Genomic DNA, 21,133 nt, shown 5'->3' on the forward strand with positions numbered 1-21,133 from the left:
CCTGGCAAGAGGGAATTATGCTCTATGAGGGACTGTGGCAAGAGGCTGCAACCAATTCTCACACCAGAACACACTTGTCTATCTAGCTGCCTATCTTTCTCACTCCGTCTGTCCAACTGTCTGTCATGTCTGTAAGCAGACTAAGCACCAACAGTAACAGTATCCAAGGAGCATGAGTTGCGTACATAAAGAGCAGTGTGATTTTTCTAAGTGTGTGATCATAAAAACAGACACTGCTGTAAACTAGCTAGCTCTTCTCTGCCATTTCTCAATCCTGTCGTTTAGTGAGAGGAGAGGAGTGAATAAAAAAGTTTGAGACAGTGACAGTCTGTCACACCTGATAGCCATGCTGATAATAACAGTCACTGGGAGAAAAGAGGGAGAAATATCCATTTCAAACAGAGATAAAAACCAGATAGCTTTAGCATGAAACATTTTTGCCAACTTTTTTTGTTGCGTACATAAAGAGCAGTGTGATTTTCGAAGATGTGTGTGATCATAAAAACAGACACTGCAGTAACTATTTCTTATTTTAAGAACAAATTCTTATTTACAATGACGGCCTACTAAAAGGCAAAAGGCCTTCTGCGGGGGCTGGGATTCCAAATTAAAAATAAATAAAATATAAATATAGGACAAAACACACATCACGAGACAACACTACATAAAGAGAGACCTAAGACAACAACATAGCAAGGCAGCAACACATGACAACACATCATGGTAGCGACACAACATAACAACAACATGGTAGCAGCACAAAACATGGTACAAACATTATTGGGCACAGACAACAGCACAAAGGGCAAGAAGGTAAAGACAACAATACATCACACAAAGCAGCCACAACTGTCAGTAAGTGTCCATGATTGAGTCTTTGAATGAAGAGATTGAGATAAAACTGTCCAGTTTGAGTGTTTGTTGCAGCTCGTTCCAGTCGCTAGCTGCAGCGAACTGAAAAGAGGAGCCAGGGATGTGTGTGCTTTGGGGACCTTTAACAGAATGTGACTGGCAGAACGGGAGTTGTATGTGGAGGATGAGGGCTGCCGTAGATACCTCAGATAGGGGGAGTGAGGCCTAAGAGGGTTTTATAAATAAGCATCAACCAGTGGGTCTTGTGACAGGTATACAGAGATGATCAGTTTTCGGAGGAGTATAGAGTGCAGCGATGTGTCCTATAAGGAGCATTGGCGGACGAATGGTAAAGAAGCGCTCGAGAGCACCCTTACCTGCCAATCTATAAATGATGTCTCCATAATCTAGCATGGTCTTCTGAATCAGGGTTAGTTTGGCAGCTCGGGGGAAAGAGGAGCGGTTACTTTAGCCTGCAGCTTTGATATGTGCTGAACTAGCTAACTCTTCTCTGCCATTTCTCTCACTTGTAGTTTTTAATTTAACCTTTATTTAAAGTCAGTTAAGTCAGTTAAGAACAAATTCTTATTTACAATGACAGCCTAGAAACAGTGGGTTAAACTGCTTTGTTCAGGGGCAGAATGACAGATTTTTACCTTGTCAGCTTAGGGATTTGATCTAGCAACCTTTCGGTTACTGGCCCAAAGCTCTAACCACTAGGCTACCTGCCACCCCAAATTAGTGAGAGGAGAGGAGTGGAAAGAGAGGTGTGAGTGGCAGGACTAAAAGTCATAATAAACACACACATCCATAAACATGCACACACACCTCACAAACTATACTATAGAATGCATACTCTCCCCTCTTTCTGTGTCCACTCTTTGGAACATTCTTATTTCCCTCTCTCTGTTCTAATTCTCCATTATTTCCTTTCAAATTAAAATTCCATCAAGCTTTATTGTCATGACAATGCAGTGCTCTGCCAACTGCCTTCTGGTGGCGTCCATGGCAACGGCCCTCCCGCCGAGCATTCGGTACCTGCCAGGCACACACACACACACACACACACACACCACCACCAACCCTCATCAGACAGGTAGTGGAGGAGTGACAAGGCATTTTTTGCTGCATCGGCCAAGGGAAACAATACTCCATATAACATTAATACACGTCAACAGCAGGTAGCCAAGTGGTTAGAGTGTGGACCAGTAACCGAAAGGTTGCTGGACCGAATCCCTGAGCTGACAAAAAAAATGATATCTGTCATTCTGCCCCTGAACAATGCAGTTAACATACTGTTCCCCGGTAGTCTGTCATTGTAAATAAGAATTTGTTCTTAACTGACTTGCCTAGTTAAATAAAGGTTAAAAAAAATGAACAGTAACTAGGCCTAATGGCAGGCAAGCAGGGGCCTATAAAAGTCCATTATATAGAAGAAGCTATCAGTCTAACTGCCTGCCACACTGACAGCATGACTCAGGACAGTTTGTTTAGTGGGAGAGTTTAGCTCAATAGCCACTGACTTACACACACACAAACAAATACAGAGACATGCAGGCATGCATTCACACAAACACACAACATGTCATTAACAGACCAGAGGCAGGCAGGCTGATACTTTTACAACCTGGATCATTCTGTTGTTAAGGTATCACTATGTTTGAGTCCTATGACCACTATCTCTTCTCATGTAACCACCCACTTACATGCAATAAAATCTGGTTCTTCTTATTCAAATTGAACGGGCCATCACTATGCAAATGAATACCTGAACATTGATTTTAGCGAGTAGTAGCCATCTTGAACTACTCCAAACTACTGTAGCACAGTGTATCAGAATGTTCCTCCCTGCTATACTAGCCCTACAGGTTGGAGTCTACAGTATATCACAGTATATCACTAGCTGAAAGGTCCTTTTGCTATCATAATGAGTAGCAATCAATCCAAACGAGTCACAATGGCGTGCTTTTCATGACAATAGGTTGACGTGTCCATGCATATTTACATTGATTTAGCCTGACTAACCCCCAGTCCAGAGTGAGGACCATAGAAATATAATGAATATATTGTCTTTTTTTAATGTAATGGTTCCGTACTCCGCATACACATTTTTTTGTATAAAGCTTCATTTTTTTTATAAAAAAATGTCTCTCACTGCATCAGAGATAGCATGTAGGACCTTCAGAGTGAGATGGAGAACATTTGTCAACAGCCCATGCTCCCTATTAGAGCAAAGGGCTTAAATAAAAGTAAGTCAAGAGATAGTATACACAGATGTTTCATTTAAAAGCCTTCTTCAGTGGGAGGTAAACAAACTAGCAGCAGAGCTATCATGGGTTCACTCCTCGTTCAAAGCAAGCGGTAACACTGATATGCAATCTATGACAATTACCCCTCCCCTCTCAGAGAGGCAGAGAAAGACAGTGGTTTAGGCACTTGTGGCCCCAGGGAGCTCTGGTGTTCAGAGGGGGTGGGGCCAGGGAACACTACTGACAAGACAACCTCTGGGGGGTAACTAAGAGAGGAAAAGAGACACCTCTTTTCATGTTCTTCTGTTTCTGTCTGTACAGGTGACGGGCGGGACACCGCCGCAACCACAACCAATCAGAGCAAGAGAGACGAAAGATGCACTCTCATATGACCCCAATAGAAATAAGTTGTGCAATCTTTGGTGGTTTAAAATGTAGTGTATTCAATTTTGTGCGGCTGGAACGTGTTTTCAAATGGCCAAATAAATCATATGAAAAATACACAAAGGCACAACTAGATTCTAAATTTACTGTTGAACACAATACACACACACACACAAACATCACCACCGTGGAATATTACCGCTGTGGTTGACCAGGGTCAGCTGACAAAAACTGATCTGGAATCAGATATTGGGGCTGCTTTCTAAACAAGCCTCCGACCCCTGCCCTGTTGATCCCTCATCATGCGATCCCCAGGTTCAGCCCACTTAATCCCCCGTCACATAACTTCCCAAATTCTCCGTAATACCCCCTATCTGAAGGAAAAGTCAGGAAAAGTCCACTATGCAGAAATACTCTTAAAAAACGTTCCTGGGTCTGCTGAGTGTCGCCGTGGTCTAAGGCACTGCAACGCAGTGCTAACTGTGCCACTAGAGATTCTGGGTTCGAGTCCAGGCTCTGTCGCAGCTGGATGCGACCGGGAGACCCATGGGTCGGCCCACAATTGGCCCAGCATTGTTCGGGTTAGGGGAGGGTTTGGCCAGCAGGGATGTCCTTGTCCCATTGCGCATTAGCGACTCCTGTGGCGGGCTGGGCGCAATGCACACTGACACGTTCGCCAGGTGCACTGTGTTTCTTCCGACACATTGGTGCAGCTGGCTTCTGGGTTAAGTGGGCATTGTGTCTATTGTGAAGAACATTTGCAGTGGCACATGCACCTGAATGCACTCATGACTCCTTTCTATGCCCACCAAAATGATGATCTGTTTCCCTGAATTGCATTGTGAAAGCCTAACACTGTAATATCATATTTTATAACTTAGCTAGTCATGTTGGCAATAGAACACGCTTCAAATGATGCCCACCTGACCCAGATTGAGATTTATAATTGACCGTTTTTGGATTGCGTAAACAACAAAAGTATTTGTGTGAGGGTGGGGATGCAGGGTTGTGTTCCAAAAAAATGAATACAAATACTAGTTCCTTAAGGCACAGCTAGGAGAGCCAGACAAAAGCACATTATGGTCATAAAAATGCATTGAAATTACTTGGAAACTGTACATATGTTGGAGAGGTGTGTGGCCACTTGGAGACACCAGTTAGTCCTCTCACTCAAACCCTTGTCCTTTTTTTGTCTTTTGTTGCACCAACCCAACATTTTCCAGGAATATTCTTATCATGTAACTGAATGTATCCAGAGAATTTTCAGATTGCTACATCAACAAATGTGAAAAGTATTGTAAATGTAAAATTCACATAAAATCAACAGTGTAATGTTTGGATTCAGTCTTGTGTCAGGTGAACTTTTGTGTCCTCAGCTTTGCTCTAATAACTTCCAAAAATCTCAAAACTGTTCCCTTTCAATTGCTACCATGGTTATGCAAATGCTTTTCATACAAACATTTCCATTTATCCTTATCCATATAGGCCAATTCCCACAAGTATAAAGGGATTAGGTAAAATCAATTGGAGAGTATAACTCAAAAGTGCCAGCCCTACTCCACAACTATCACCCTAACAGTGTACAATAAGTGGTACAAGACAAGAGCTAGAGGGCCAAGGAGAGTCTTATAGCAACATTACCTCCTTCTCTCCATCCCACAGTTACAGTGGGGCAAAAAAGTATTTAGTCAGCCACCAATTGTGCAAGTTCTCCCACTTAAAAAGATGAGAGAGGCCTGTAATTTTCATCATAGGTACACTTCAAATATGACAGACAAAATGAGAAAAAAAAATCCAGAAAATCACATTGTAGGATTTTTAATGAATTTATTTGCAAATTATGGTGGAAAATAAGTATTTGGTCACCTACAAACAAGCAAGATTTCTGGCTCTCACAGACCTGTAACTTCTTCTTTAAGAGGCTCCACTGTCCTCCACTAGTTACCTGTATTAATGGCACCTGTTTGAACTTGTTATCAGTATAAAAGACACCTGTCCACAACCTCAAACAGTCACACTCCAAACTCCACTATGGCCAAGACCAAAGAGCTGTCAAAGGAAACCAGAAACAAAATTGTAAACCTGCACCAGGCTGGGAAGACTGAATCTGCAATAGGTAAGCAGCTTGGTTTGAAGAAATCAACTGTGGGAGCAATTATCAGGAAATGGAAGACATACAAGACCACTGATAATCTCCCTCGATCTGGGGCTCCACGCAAGATCTCACCCCGTGGGGTCAAAATGATCACAAGAACGGTGAGCAAAAATCCCAGAACCACACGGGGGGACCTAGTGAATGACCTGCAGAGAGCTGGGACCAAAGTAACAAAGCCTACCATCAGCAAGGGCATTGAAGATGAAACGTGGCTGGGTCTTTCAGCATGACAATGATCCCAAACACACCGCCCGGGCAACGAAGGAGTGGCTTCGCAAGAAGCATTTCAAGGTCCTGGAGTGGCCTAGCCAGTCTCCAGATCTCAACCTCATAGAAAATCTTTGGAGGGAGTTGAAAGTCCGTGTTGCCCAGCAACAGCCCCAAAACATCACTGCTCTAAAGGAGATCTGCATGGAGGAATAGGCCAAAATACCAGCAACAGTGTGTGAAAACCTTGTGAAGACTTACAGAAAACGTTTGACCTCTGTCATTGCCAACAAAGGGTATATAACAAAGTATTGAGATAAACTTTTGTTATTGACCAAATACTTATTTTCTACCATAATTTGCAAATAAATTCATAAAAAATCCTACAATGTGATTTTCTGGATTTTTTTTCTTCTCATTTTGTCTGTCATAGTTGAAGTGTACCTATGATGGAAATTACAGGCCTCTCTCATCTTTTTAAGTGGGAGAACTTGCACAATTGGTGGCTGATTAAATACCTTTTTGCCCCACTGTATATAACACACACCAGGTGCACGTTGTAAAGTGTAAACTGTTGGTTCCATGTTTCATGAGCTGAAATAAAAGAACCCAGAAATTTTCTATACGCACAAAGAGCTAATTTCTCTCAAATGTTGTGCAGAAATTTGTTACATCCCTGTTAGTGAGCATTTCTCCTTTGCCAAGATAATCCATCCACCTGACAGGTGTGGCATATCAATAAACGGATTAAACAGCATGATCATTTCACAGGTGCACCTTGTGCTGGGGACAATAAAACAACAATAAAAGGCCACTCTAAAATGTGCAGTTTTGTCACACAACAGAATGCCACAAATATCTCAAGTTTTGAGGGAGCGTGCAATTGGCATGCTGACTGCAGGAATGTCCACCAGAGCTGTTGCCAGAGAATTGAACAATAATTTCTCTACCATAAGTCGCCTCCAATCTTGTTTTAGAGAATTTGGTATGTCCAACCGGCCTCACAACCACAGACCAAATGCATGGCGTTGTGTGGTCGAGCGGTTTGCTGATGTCAACATTGAATGCCCCTATTGTGACGGGTATGGTATGGGCAGGCATAAGCTACAGACAATGAACACAATTGCATTTTATTGATGGCAATTTGAATGCACAGAAATACTGTGACGAGATCCTGAAGCCCATTGTGAGGCCCAATTTTAAAAGGTATCTATGACCAACAAATGCATATCTGTATTTCCAGTCATGTGAAATCCATAGATTGGTGCCTAATGAATGGATTTCAATTGACTGATTTCCTCATTAGAACTGCAACTCAGTAAAATGTTTGAAATTGTTGCATGTTGCGTTTATATGTTTGTTCAGTATAGGATCAGCTTACCTTTCCCAAATCTTAACGGTAACCATTGAAGGGGGATACCTCTAAACAGACCTTAGATCAGGATCTAGGCTAGGGGCACAAAGTAAATAATACAGCCAATGAGGAGCCAGTGTCTTACCTTCAGGTTCTAGCGTAGCCTCCTCTTCCTCGGCGACAGTGTACGGTGGCCTCGCCACAGTAGCCATCACTAGGGACAGCAGGACGGCGGTGAGCAGCCAGGCCCACGAAGCCATCCTGTTAGTGGAGGGCAAGTCTCCCCCCCATCCCCCCCTCCTCAGGCTCCGCCTCCCCCTGGACACTGATCCCATCTGAAGGGCTCCACCCAATCATGAACTGCAGGCTGTATGGCCTGTCACTCACTGTGAATTCCCCCAATCACCTGGGCTGAGGAAAGGCTGTGGGAGGGGCAAGAAAGTTGGGAAAAGGGTGGTTGGTTGGTAGGTAGGTAGGTAGGTAGGTAGGTAGGTAGGTAGGTAGGTAGGTAGGAAGGAATAGATTGAAGAGAAAGGTAGGTAGGGATTACATTATTTTATAATGTGGGGGGAAAGGATGAGGGAGAAGAGGGAGAAAACCAAAAGAGGAACATTTGTATTGACATAGAAAATGAAGCCAATTCTGCATTTACACCACAGATGTATAATCTTAATTTGAAAATGTAAACTTGTAGTGTATTCAAGGTTTAAAAAGGTTTCTAAAGTTTGTAATTTCCACTTTAAAATGTCAGATTTGATTTGGCCTAACAAAATATATACCAACCCCTACAAAAAATGTCCATGAATTATAATCCACATTTCCTGTTGCTGCAGGATTATTTTCCTGCTGTAGCAAATTGGCTCAAATTAAGATCCTACGTCTGTATACTATACTCTGCTAAACTCTCTTGTCTCTATTCTTACCTGTCTCACCTATTCAAATAGCACGTATAGAAAGAGTGGGTATGAGAGAGAGAGAGAGAGAGAGAGAGAGAGAGAGAGAGAGTGTCACAAAATGCTGTCAAACAAGCCTTGCGACAGACATACCAAAGCTCTGATGCACCTCAGCTCAGCACACAACCACACTACACCTACCTCTTATGTCCCATCTAAGTCGCAAATTCTCACGTTCACAATTAAAAAACACGCCGCATGAATATATAGAATTTCTATTGAGTGGACTTGATGCTTGCATTCTAAGGCTGAAATGATTGTGGACAACAGGAAAAGGATGTGGCTGTGGTGGAGCAGGTTAAGAGCTTCAAGTTCCTTGTTGTCCACATCACCAACAAACTAACATGATCCAAGCACGCCAAGACAGTCGTGAAGAGGGCACGACAAAAATAATTCCCCCTCAGGAGGGTAGTGCGTATGGCCCAGTATATCACTGTGGCCAAGCTTCCTGCCATCCAGCTCCTCTATAACAGGCGGTGTCAGAGGAAGGCCCTAAAAATTGTCAAAGACTACAGCCACCCTAGTCATAGACTGTTCTCTCTGCTACCGCATGGCAAGCGTTACCGGAGCGCCAAGTCTAGGACCAAGAGGCTTCTAAACAGCTCCTACCCCCAAGCCATAAGACTCCTGAACATCTAATCAAATGGCTACCCAGACTATTTGCATTGCCCCACCCCCCTCTTTTACGCTGCTGCTACTCTGTTATTATCTATGCATAATCACTTTAATAACTCTACCTACATGTACATACTACCTCAATTACCTCGACTAACTGGTGTCCCCGCACATTGACTCTGTACTGGTACCCCCTGTATATAGTCTCACTATTGTTATTTTACTGCTGCTCTTTAATTATTTGTTACTTTTAATTCTTATTCTTTTTTTTTCAGGTATTTTTTATTTCTTTTAATTGCATTGTTGGCTAAGGGATGGTAAGTATGCATTTCACTGTAAGTTCTACTACACCTGTTGTAATCGGCGCATGTGACAAATAACATTTGATTTGATCACATTGTAGTGGAGTTTTACATATATAAACGGTTTCTCAGAGAATCAGCATTGAATAGACTTTGTTAGTTATTAAGAAAAAACATGTACCACTAGGCTATGTAGGTACTGTAGTTATTACCATTTCACTAACACAATTATTATTGTTATTGTGGTTATTATTATTATAAGTGAAAATGTCCAGCTGTGGAATATCAAATTCCACCAAACATCACTGTCTTCTGATCCGAGAGAGCGGGCAACAATCAATAACCCTAATCATCCAATACTGATAGTATATGTCTTATCCTTGTGCGCAACCTGTTGCTTTCCATTTGAAGTCGATTTATTAAAGAATATGCATACTTATCAGTTGCTAAATAAATTCACTTAATTGTAGCCCTATGATTATGCGTTTTATAATTAAAATGGAATACACAAGGACACATCAATCTATTGGCCAGAAATCTGTGGTGGTGCATTCCGATTTAACAGTCTCTGCAGGGTTGGAGCCGGCTGCACCGAGACCCCTGTAGTGCCTTCTGCTACAGCTGTGATGTATTGATTGGTTTACCCAGGAATATACATATACTACCGTTCAAAAGTTTGGGGTCACTTTAGAAATGTCCTTGTTTTTTTAGTCCATTAAAATAACATCAAATTATTCAAAAATACAGTGTAGACATTGTTAATGTTGTAAATTACTATTGTAGCTGGAAGCAACTGATTTTTAATGGAATATCTACATAGGCGTACAGAGGCCCATTATCAGCAACCATCACTCCCGTGTTCCAATGACACGTTGTGTTAGCTAATCCAAGTTTATCATTTTAAAAGGCTAATTGATAAGTAGAAAACCCTTTTGCAAATATGTTAGCACAGCTAAAAACTGTTGTCCTGATTAAAGAAGCAATAAAACTGAAGCAATAGCCTTCTTTTGACTAGTTTAGTTTCTGGAGCATCAGCATTTGTGGGGTCAATTACAGGCTCAAAATGGCCAGAAACAAAGAACTTTCTTCTGAAACTCATCAGTCTATTCTTGTTCTAAGAAATGAAGGATATTCCATGAAAGAAATTGCCAAGAAACTGAAGATCTAGTACAACGCTGTGTACTACTCCCTTCACATAACAACGCAAACTGGCTCTAACCAGAATAGAATGAGGAGTGGGAGGCCCCGGTGCACAACTGAGCAAGAGGACAAGTACATTACAGTGTCTAGTTTGAGAAACAGACGCCTCACAAGTCCTCAACTGCCAGCTTCGTTAAATAGTACCCGCAAAACACTTTATTATTTTGCCCATCTTAATCTTTTCTTTTTATTGGCCAGTCTGAGATATGACTTTTTCTTTGCAACTCTGCCTCGAAGGTCATTATCCCGGAGTCGCCTCTTCACTGTTGACGTTGAGACTGGTGTTTTGCGGGTACTATTTAATGAAGCTACCATTAACAACATTAACAATGTCTACACTGTATTTCTGATCAATTTGATGTTATTTTAATGGGACAAAAAAAAAGGCTTTTCTTTCAAAAACAAGGACATTTCTAAGTGACCCCAAACGTTTGAAGGGTAGTGTATAATTTGACATGAACACAGCAACTTTGAAAGGTGTCTATAGATTCTGGTTCATCTCTAATGAGGTCGTCACTAGTTACCACAGCCACAAAGTCATAATTATGGCTAAACCCTGGCCTATTTGTACAATTTCTCTACTTAAAATCCTATTTTTAACCTAACGCTAGCCGACTAAACTCAATTCCACGATATACAATGGAGTTGAGTAAAGGGTGGACTGGAGCTCTGACACTAAAAACTTCGGATTTATAGCCCGCATTTCTTTGGGTGCTGAAATCCAGGCAGAATAGCCTGCATTTTTGGGATGGTGAAATCAGTTTTTTTTATAAAGCCATTGGAACTCCAGTTTTCCCACACTAGTCGCCGCTCAACGCCATCGTAAATCGTGGAGTTGAGTTTAGTCTGCAAACCTAACCCTGACCAAGCTGCTAACCTCATGTCTTACCTTAACCTTAAATGAAGACCAAAAAGCAAATTTTGGGGTTGGGTTTAAAGTCATAGTTATACCCTGCCTATTTTTACAATTGATCTTCTTAATATCTGATTTTAAACCTAATCCTAGCCGGCTATACTCAAGTCCACGATTTACAATGGATTTGAGCAGCGACTAATGTGGCCGGACTGGAGCTCCAATGTCACATAAAATTACGTTTTTAACCAAATCTACATATTTCAGCACCCAAAGAATAGGCCACAATTCTTTGGGTGCTGAAATCCAGAATAGCCAGGATTCTTTAGAGTGCTGAAATCTGTAGTTTTTTATAAAAACGTTGGAACTCCAGTTCGCCTACTCTAGTCGCTGCTCAACTCCATCTTAAATCGTGGAGTTGAGTTTAGTCGGCTAACCAAACCCGAACCACACTGCTAACCTTACTCCTAACCATAACCTTAAATGAAGACAAAAAAACTAATTTTGTCTTTCATTCATTTTTAAGAAATAGATAATTTAGACTTTGTGGCTGTGGTAACCAGTAACAACGCTCTAATGACCCGCGCATTACATCATGGGATGTTGCCTGTGGCCTGAATGCATCCCGCTCGTGCAACGTGATTGGACCAGGCTAGAGTGGGCAGGCTACCTTGTTTTAGGATGATGGTTTACTTACAAATCGATAAGTCGTCTATTTTGTTTCTCAATAGTCTATTGCAAAGCAAAGGGAAATGGACACTGTAGGCCAGCACAGCAAGGTAACTGACAATTCATGGGCAATTTTTTGTATCGACAATTCGCCTAGGTCTAGCCTTCTTTTGGTGATTTAGCTGTTGTAAATCTATCCAGTGTATAGCCTATAGCTTTGACAAACGCGTTATGAGTTGCTGCTGTCAACAACATGACGTCCAACAGCAAGTTCGGACTCATGAGGGCTTTTCCTTATAAGCATATCCACACGTTTTCCTGGCCCCCATTTAAACCAAGGCTTCTGAATAACATTTCTTCCGCTGATTGAATTCCTATTGATATTCAAATCAGTTGTAAAAACACAACGTGCGGTCAAGGGGTAATTGTAATTGGCACCATAAATGCAATGTAGAAAATTAAGCAAAGTAATAAATAACCAAAACAGTGTTGTTAATGAACACTCATGGATGCTGCAACCATTGCTTGAGTTGTATTTTTGTAATTGAGGGAAAAACATGGTAAACGTTGCCATAAAGGCAGCTCTTATTGAATGAAAAATATTATATTTTTCAGAAATGGCAAAAAATTTGCTCTTGTTTCGTTGTAGAAAAAGAGTAGGCCTACATTATATTTGCAATTGATTATGATTCGACTGTCAAATCAAGTTAGCTATTAAAGTAGCCTACGCATAACATGTGTAATTTCACAACTCCTTTGAATAACAAATTAGGTTAATCTCTCATGGTTTAAAAAAGTTATTAACAATAAATCACGTTGCATGCGCGTGATGATCATTTGTGTAGCAAACTGGTTCCCCAAAAATATTTCCAAAACTTAGAAACATTACAAATTAGCTCTATTCTCCACTATTCTAGGACGAATAGAACAATAACTATTTGAGATCTATGCCCACAATAATACTGCCAGAATACTTACCACGAATAACTACGAAGTCTGAAAGACCTCCGAGTCGCATGCACGGAAAAGGCAGGAGGCGTGTACCCTATAGTCCTCACGGAGCGAATTCTCTTCACATTACCAAAAATGCCAAGAAGCGATTTTTTATTACCCCCAAATCCGACGAGCAACAACTCAAATCACTGTAGAGACTCTTAAATCCCGAAATTACTGGTGTTCCATTGCACTTGAAAAATGTTGAACTGAAATGCATATCCTTGAAATACTTAGCTAACTAACGTTACGTCTCCAAAACTTTTCTTATTCAGCAAGTTCATACAGTTTCTTCAACTCAAAACATGTCAGTGTTCCACCGCGAGCGCCCTCTTCATCCAAACGAAGGGCCTATGTAGTTTATGAAGAAGTAATGCGTAAAAAGTATATATAAATTCCAAAAAGAAGAATCCATCAATTTATGATCTCTCACGGCAGAACGTCTTCTTCCCCGACAATCATAGTAGTACTGTCCTCAGACGCTTTGTCAGGTTTTAGAAGATTTGTTCTGCTCCTTACGTCCTCACACACACACACACAACCCCCTCCTCCCTCACTTCAGTGGGTATCACTCCCCTCTGAAATTCGATCCGTTTCCTGGCTATGAATTCCTCCGCCAATCAAACCTCAGTGTCTCCCTCTCTTTCTACGCTTTTGCCTAGAAAGAAACTACGAGCCTTCCTTGCTCCGTACGCCAAGGAGAGAGAGCTCAACCTACGGATCTCACTACAAACGTTGTACTGTATAGGTAATAGGGGTTCTCCTCCACCCCTAGTTGGCTTGGCGCAACTTGCAGTAACTACGCCCCCGTGCGGACACAACACCTGATGCGCACAAGTCATATGTATAATAGCAATAGGGAATGTATGTATTATTACCATGTTGTATATAATGAATAATGTTGACATACGGGAGCAGTAGGCTTGTTGTCTATTGCCTATCATTCTCACAGGGTTCGGCTACAGTGTTTTGTATGAGATGAGCCCCCCCCCCCTCCCCCATTTCAAGGGGCCCTGAAGGAGAGTTGGAAACTGAGCTGCACTTCCTAAACTCCTGCCAAATGTATGACCAGATTAGAGAGTAGAGACACATATTTCCCTCAGATTACACAGACTCACAAATAATTATAAAACAAATCCAATTTTGATAAACTCCCATATCTATTGGGTGAAATACCACAGTGTGCCATCACAGCAGCATGATTTGTGACCTGTTGCCACAAGAAAATGGCAACCAGTGAAGAACAAACACCATTGGGAAAGCAACCCATATTTATGTTTATTTATTTTCCCTTTTGTACTTTAACTATTTGCACATCGTATATAGCCATAATATGACATTTGAAATGTCTCTATTCCTTTAGAACTATTGTGAGTGTAATGTTTACTGTTGATTTTTATTGTTAATTTCTCTTTTGTTTATTATCTATTTCACTTGCGTTGGCAATGTAAACACGTTTCCCATGCCAAAGCGCTGTGAATTGAATTGAGTGAAGTGGAATAGAGAGAGGGATGGATGGAGGGAGGGAGGAAAGGAGGGAGGCAGAGGACTACTAATCTCTCCCTAAAGTAATTTTTTGTTCTCTTCCAGTAGTGAGTAGAATGTGTGTTTATAGGAAGGAACCCTCCCATATTCAGGATGAATAGAGCAGCTAATAAGGCTGTTACCAAAAGCGAGGTGGTGTGTTGTGAATGGAGCGTTCTCGATCTCTGTTTTTCTCTCCCTTTCACCCTATCTCTCGCTATTGCAGTAAAGCCATCAGAGAGATGAAGGTGACAGCTTGGTTCGAAACAAAGGGGGGGAGAAGTTAGAGGAGAAGGGGTGAGAAAGAGTTCTGCCGCAGTTTTCTCCCAATACAAGAACGACAAGGAAGTCATTCAAGCAAACTCCCCTGTTCCTTCACCTAACCCTATTTGCAGCTTTCCATTTTCACCACCTTTTGAACAGCATTTATTTTTGAACAAAATTTCATAATGTTTGGTTTCTTTAGGCTATTGCCTTGGTTGGGCCCATGTGCTACTAGTTCGCTATTGTCTTCCTGTCCCTAATTAGGTGGTGGGCCGAAAGCCTTAATAAGGATCGTACCCGTTTCTTTAGTTTTCGCCTAAAATGACATGCCCAAATCTAACTGCCTATAGCTCAGGACCTGAAGCAAGGATAATCATATTCTTGATAGCTTTTGAAAGGAAACACTTTGAAGTTGGTGGAAATGTGAAATGAATGTAGGAGAATATAACACATTAGATCTGGTAAAATATAATACAAACAAAAAAACATGCATTTACATTTTTTTTTATCGTCTTTGAAATGCAAGAGAAAGGCCACACTTTCAGATAGGAGTCTAGGTGTAATTTAGATTTTGGCCACCAGATGGAAGCAGTGTGTGTGAAGTTTCAAACTGATCCAGTGAAGAATTATAGTACTGCACAATATGTTGTATCAAGTCTGCCAGGAGTTTGCCCAAATGTGCCGAATTGGTCAATTGATACATTGTCAAGTACATAACTACAGAGAACTTTCACAAATGCTATGGTAATAGAAAATGTAAGTTTACACACTCGAAGGAATGTCATACATGATGGATCATTAGCTTATACACCAACTTTCACACATCTAGATGGCCGGGCGGGGTGTGTGTGGAGCCAAAGACAGTGGTGGGGTCAAACTGTAGACCTCAGTTCCTACATTTGAACATAAAAATGATTTTATCAAACAAAACTATGCTACATTTTTCTCGGGGACCCTCAGGATGACAAATCAGAGCAAGATTACTGAATGTAAGTACATTATTTACCTTTAGAGGTGAATGTATCAAACCAGTTGCTGTGATAAAAGTTTGTTGTTGTTGTGCACTCTCCTCAAACAATAGCATGATATTTTTTTACTCTAATTGCTACTGTTAATTATACACTGCGGTTAGATTAACAATATTTTAAGATTTCTGCCCATATAAGACATGTATATGTCCCGGAAAGTTGGCTGTTGTATACCATGTAATTCTGGTCACATTAGCAACAACCATCCCGGTTTAGGGACACCGATCCCATAGCGGTTTAAAACATGAAATTGATCAATCCCCTTCGTGGGAGGAGCAGATTTTTTGTATAAGTATATGACAGTAAAACATTGTTATATAACTATAACATTTGTTGGCACCTTCAAATCTTGCACATTTTCTCATAAGAGGTATATTTCAACACTTAGCCGCTCAGGCAAATTTGCCAACTACTAAACAGATGATCTGATCTCCCGTTCATACCCCTTGTGATAAAGGCAGCCGATGGCCTGCTTCTATCTACGATGTAAACACAGCCTCTTGTGAAAACGTTAGCTGGTTTCTAATGAAGAGGAACAGATATAGCTTGTCTTGATTTTATGAAGAGATAACTCTGTTGACCATTTAGCCAATTTATTGAAAGCTAGCCAATGTTACTAGCCTATCCAGCTACTGTACAGTGCAATCGGAAGGTATTCAGACCCCTATACCTTTTCCACATTTTGTTACGTTAGAGCATTATTCTAAAATGGATAAAATATTTTTGTTCCTCATCAATATACAGACAATACCCCATAATGACAAAGCGAAAACAGGTTTTTAGACATTTTTGCAAATGTATCAAAAATAAAACAATGAAACAGCACATTTACATAAGTATTCAGACCCTTTACTCAGTACTTTGTTGAAGCACCTTTGGCAGCAATTACAGCTTTGAGTCTTCTTGGGTATGATGCTACAAGCTTGGCACACCTGTATTTGTGGAGTTTCTCCCATTCTTCTCTGCAGATCCTCTCAAGCTGTCAGGTTGGATGGGGAGCGTTGCAGCACAGCTATTTCAGGTCTCTCCAAAAATGTTGGATTGGGTTCAAGATGGGGCTCTGGCTTGGCCACTCAAGGACATTCAGATCTTGTCCTGAAGCCACTCCTGCATTGTATTGGCTGGGTGCTTAGGGTCATTGTCTTGTTGGAAAGTGAACCTTCACCCCAGTCTGAGGACCTGAGTGCTCTGGAGCAGGTATTCATCAACGATCTATCTGTACTTTGCTCCGTTCATCTTTCCCTCGATCAAGACTAGTCTCCCAGTCCTTGCCGCTGAACGGTGCAAGGTTTCCTTCAGCCGTGATGCTTTGCATTCAGGCAAAAGAGTTTAATGTTGATTTCATCAGACCAGAGAATCTTGTTTTCATGGTCTAAGAGTCCTTTAGGTGCCTTTTGACAAACTCCAAGCGGGCTGTCATGGGCCTTTTACTGAGGAGTGGCTTCCGTAAAGGCCTGATTGGAGGAGTGCTAGAGATGTTGTCCTTCTGGAAGGTTCTTCCATCTCCACAGAGGAACTCTGGAGCTCTGTCAGAGTGGCTATCGGGTTCTTGGTCACCTCCCTTACCAAGGCCCTTGTCCCCCAATTGCTCAGTTTGGCCGGACGGCCAGCCCTTGGTGGTTCCAAACTTCTTCCATTTAAGAATGCTGACTTGCTGTACCCTCGACAACTACTGTGATTATTGTTATTTGACCATGCTGGTCATTTATGAACATTTGAACATCTTAGCCATGTTCTGTTATAATCTCCACCCGGCACAGCCAGAAGAGGACTGGCCACCCCTCATAGCCTGGTTCCTCTCTAGGTTTCTTCCTAGGTTTTGCCTTTCTAGGGAGTTTTTCCTAGCCACCGTGCTTCAACACCTGCATTGCTTGCTGTTTGGGGTTTTAGGCTGGGTTTCTGTACAGCACTTTGAGATATCAGCTGATGTAAGAAGGGCTATATAAATACATTTGATTTGATTTGACATTATTTTATTTAATCAATTTTAGAATAAGGCTGTAACGTAACAAAATGTGGAAAAAGTCAAGGCATCTGAATACTTTCCGAATGCACTGTACCTACTTCACCCACTCCAGTATCCCTGCACATTGAATAAGTTCCTGGCACTGACCTGTATATTCTGCATTCTCCTGTTCTTTAAAGGAAAATTCCTCTCTATGGGAATCTTGGCTTGTTTTCATAATTTCTGAGGCATTTCTGGGACAGTGAGATGTGTTTCACATATAATTTCCCAGGAGGAAGGCAGGTCAGGACTTCGCGGCTGAAAGATACACCCTATGATGGCTTCTGGTGTTTTGATGAGGGGGCCAGATCTAAAAAAAGCATGGAGTCCTGCTTTGTGGTATTTCGCGAAGGCTCTCTGTTATGCTGATCGCACTATATATTTTTGTGGATGTATATATGGTTGTCCTTGTTCAATAGAGCCATTGGACTTCTTTCAGCGATGTTCCTATGGGTGGATTCATTACTAAATATACAAGCAGACACATTTTTTCCAGTCTCTTAAATACTACAACTTGTGTTGGGCGGTGCTTTGTGCTCTGGCCCCCATCCTTTCCCCAAGGCAGGCTTTATTTAAGTGTATTTATTTATTTATTTTATTTCACCTTTATTTAACCAGGTAGGCTAGTTGAGAACAAGTTCTCATTTGCAACTGCGACCTGGCCAAGATAAAGCAAAGCAGTTCAAAACATACAACAACGCAGAGTTACACATGGAATAAACAAACATACAACCAATAATACAGTTGAAAAAGTCTATATACAGCGTGAGCAAATGAGGTAGGATAAGAGAGGTAAGACAATAAATAGGCCATGGTGGCAAAGTAATTACAATATAGCAATTAAACACTGGATTGGTAGGATGTGCAGAAAATGAATGTGCAAGTTGAGATACTGGGCTGCAAAGGAGCAAGATAAATAAATAAATACAGTATGGGGATGAGGTAGATTGGATGGGCTATTTACAGATGAGCTATGTACAGGTGCAGTGATCTGTGAGCTGCTCTGAAAGTTGGTGCTTAAAGCTAGTGAGGGAGGTAAGAGTCTCCAGCTTCTGAAATGTTTGCAGTTCGTTCCAGTCATTGGCAGCAGAGAACTGGAAGGAGAAGCGGCCAAAGGTAGAATTTGCTTTGGGGGTGACCAGTGAGTTATACCTGCTGGAGCGAGTGCTACAGGTGGGTGCTGCTATGGTGACCAGGGAGCTGAGATAAGGCGGGGCTTTACCTAGCAGAGACTTGTAGATGACCTGGAGCCAGTGGGTTTGGCGACGAGTATGAAGCGAGGACCAGCCAACAAGATCATACAGGTCGCAGTGGTGGGAAGTATATGGGGCTTTGGTGACAAAACGGATGGCACTGTGATAGACTGCATCCAATTTGTTGAGTAGAGTGTTGGAGGCTATTTTGTAAATGACATCGCCGAAGTCGAGGATCGGTAGGATGGTCAGTTTTACAAGGGTATGTTTGGCAGCATGAGAGAAGGATGCTTTGTTGCGAAATAGGAAGCCAATTCTAGATTTAATTTTGGATTGGAGATGTTTAATGTGAGTCTGGAAGGAGAGTTTACAGTCTAACCAGACACCTAGGTATTTGTAGTTGTCCACATATTCTAAGTCAGAACTGTCCAGAGTAGTGATGCTGAACGGGCGGGCAGGTGCAGGCAGCGATCGGTTGAAGAGCATGCATTTAGTTTTACTTGCATTTAAGAGCAGTTGGAGGTCACAGAAGGAGAGTTGTATGGCATTGAAGCTCATCCGGAGGTTAGTTAACACAGTGTCCAACGAAGGGCCAGAGGTATACAGAATGGTGTCGTCTGCGTAGAGGTGGATCTGTAGCTCAGTTGGTAGAGCATGGCGCTTGCAACGCCAGGGTTGTGGGTTCATTTCCCACGGGGGGACCAGGATGAATATGTATGAACTTTCCAATTTGTAAGTCGCTCTGGATAAGAGCGTCTGCTAAATGACTTAAATGTAAATGTAATCACCAGCAGCGAGAGCGACATCATTGATGTATACAGAGAAGAGAGTCGGCCTGAGAATTGAACCCTGTGGCACCCCCATAGAGACTGCCAGAGGTCTGGACAACAGGCCCTCCGATTTGACATACTGAACTCTATCGGAGAAGTAGTTGGTGAACCAAGCGAGGCAATCACTTGAGAAACCAAGGCTGTTGAGTCTGCCAATAAGAACATTGTGAATGACAGAGTCGAAAGCCTTAGCCAGGTCGATGAATACGGCTGCACCGTAATGTCTCTTATCGATGGCGGTTATGATATCATTTAGGACCTTGAGCGTGGCTGAGATGCACGCATGACCAGCTCTGAAACCAGATTGCTTAGCGGAGAAGGTACGGTGAGATTCGAAATGGTCGGTAATCTGTTTGTTAACTTGGCTTTCAAAGACCTTAGAAAGGCAGGGTAGAATAGATATAGGTCTGTAGCAGTTTGGGTCTAGAGTCTCTCCCCCTTTGAAGAGGGGGATGACCGCGGCAGCTTTCCAATCTATGGGAATCTCAGACGATACGAAAAAGAGGTTGAACAGGCTAGTAATAGGGGTTGCGATAATTTTGGCAGTTCATTTTAGAAAGAGAGGGTCCAGATTGTCTAGCCCGTCTGATTTGTAGGGGTCCAGATTTTGTAGCTCTTTCAGAACATCAGCTATCTGGATTTGGGTGAAGGAGAAGTGGGGGAGGTTTGTGCGAGTTGCTGTGGGGAGTGCAGGGCTGTTGACCGGGGTAGGGGTAGCCAGGTGGAAAGCATGGCCAGCTGTAGAAAAATGCTTATTGAAATTCTCAATTATTGTGGATTTATCGGTAGTGACAGTGTTTCCTATTCTCAGTGCAGTGGGCAGCTGGGAGGAGGTGCTCTTATTCTCCATGGACTTTACAGTGTCCCAGAACTTTTTTGAGTTGTACTACGGGATGCAAATTTCTGTTTGAAAAAGCAAGCCTTAGCTTTCCTAACTGCCTGTGTATATTGGTTCCTAACTTCCCTAAAAAGTTGCATATCACAGGGGCTATTCGATGATAATGCAGAACGCTACAGGATGTTTTTGTGCTGGTCAAGGGCAGACAGGTCTGGAGTGAACCAAGGGCTATATCTATTCTTAGTTCTACATTTTTTGAATGGAGCAAGCTTATTTAAGATGGTGAGGAAGGCACTTTTAAAGAATAACCAGGCATCCTCTACTGACGGGATGAGGTCAATGTTATTCCAGGATACCCCAGCCAGGTCAATTAGAAAGGCCTGTTTGCAGAAGTGTTTTAGGGAGCGTTTGACAGTGATGAGGGGTGATCGTTTGACCGGAGACCCATTACGGATGCAGGCAATGAGGCAGTGATCGCTGAGATCTTGGTTGAAAACAGCAGAGGTGTATTTGGAGGGCTAGTTTGTTAGGATGATGTAGAAGCTCGAATTGTTTTGGTATAGACCTGGATAGTTGTGACTCCAGCCAACGTGTCAGATTTCAAAAAGGCTTTACGGCGAAAGCAAACGATGTTATTATCTGAGGATAGCACCCCAGCAAACAAA

The 21,133-nt window shown here is 42.0% G+C and overlaps 1 protein-coding gene across 3 annotated transcripts in view; it reads right to left on the minus strand.

The window, feature by feature from the left end:
- Window positions 1–13,528, minus strand: part of LOC129854009 (fibroblast growth factor receptor 2-like) — a 107,714-nt gene extending 94,186 nt beyond the window's left edge. The window contains exons 1-2 of one of the 3 annotated variants that reach the window (XM_055920617.1): window positions 12,772–13,528; window positions 7,347–7,623 (exon numbers count right to left, since the gene is read on the minus strand). In XM_055920617.1, the coding sequence (XP_055776592.1) occupies window positions 7,347–7,536 (190 nt within the window). In that variant the 5' untranslated portion in view covers window positions 7,537–7,623; window positions 12,772–13,528. The remainder of the gene's footprint in view (window positions 1–7,346; window positions 7,624–12,771) is intronic. The other 2 variants (XM_055920610.1, XM_055920600.1) reach the window with 2 other exon arrangements.
- Window positions 13,529–21,133: the final 7,605 nt, after the last annotated feature.

The sequence above is a fragment of the Salvelinus fontinalis genome, chromosome 1 (assembly GCF_029448725.1).
Source record: "Salvelinus fontinalis isolate EN_2023a chromosome 1, ASM2944872v1, whole genome shotgun sequence".
In the NCBI taxonomy this organism is placed as follows: Eukaryota; Metazoa; Chordata; class Actinopteri; order Salmoniformes; family Salmonidae; genus Salvelinus; species Salvelinus fontinalis.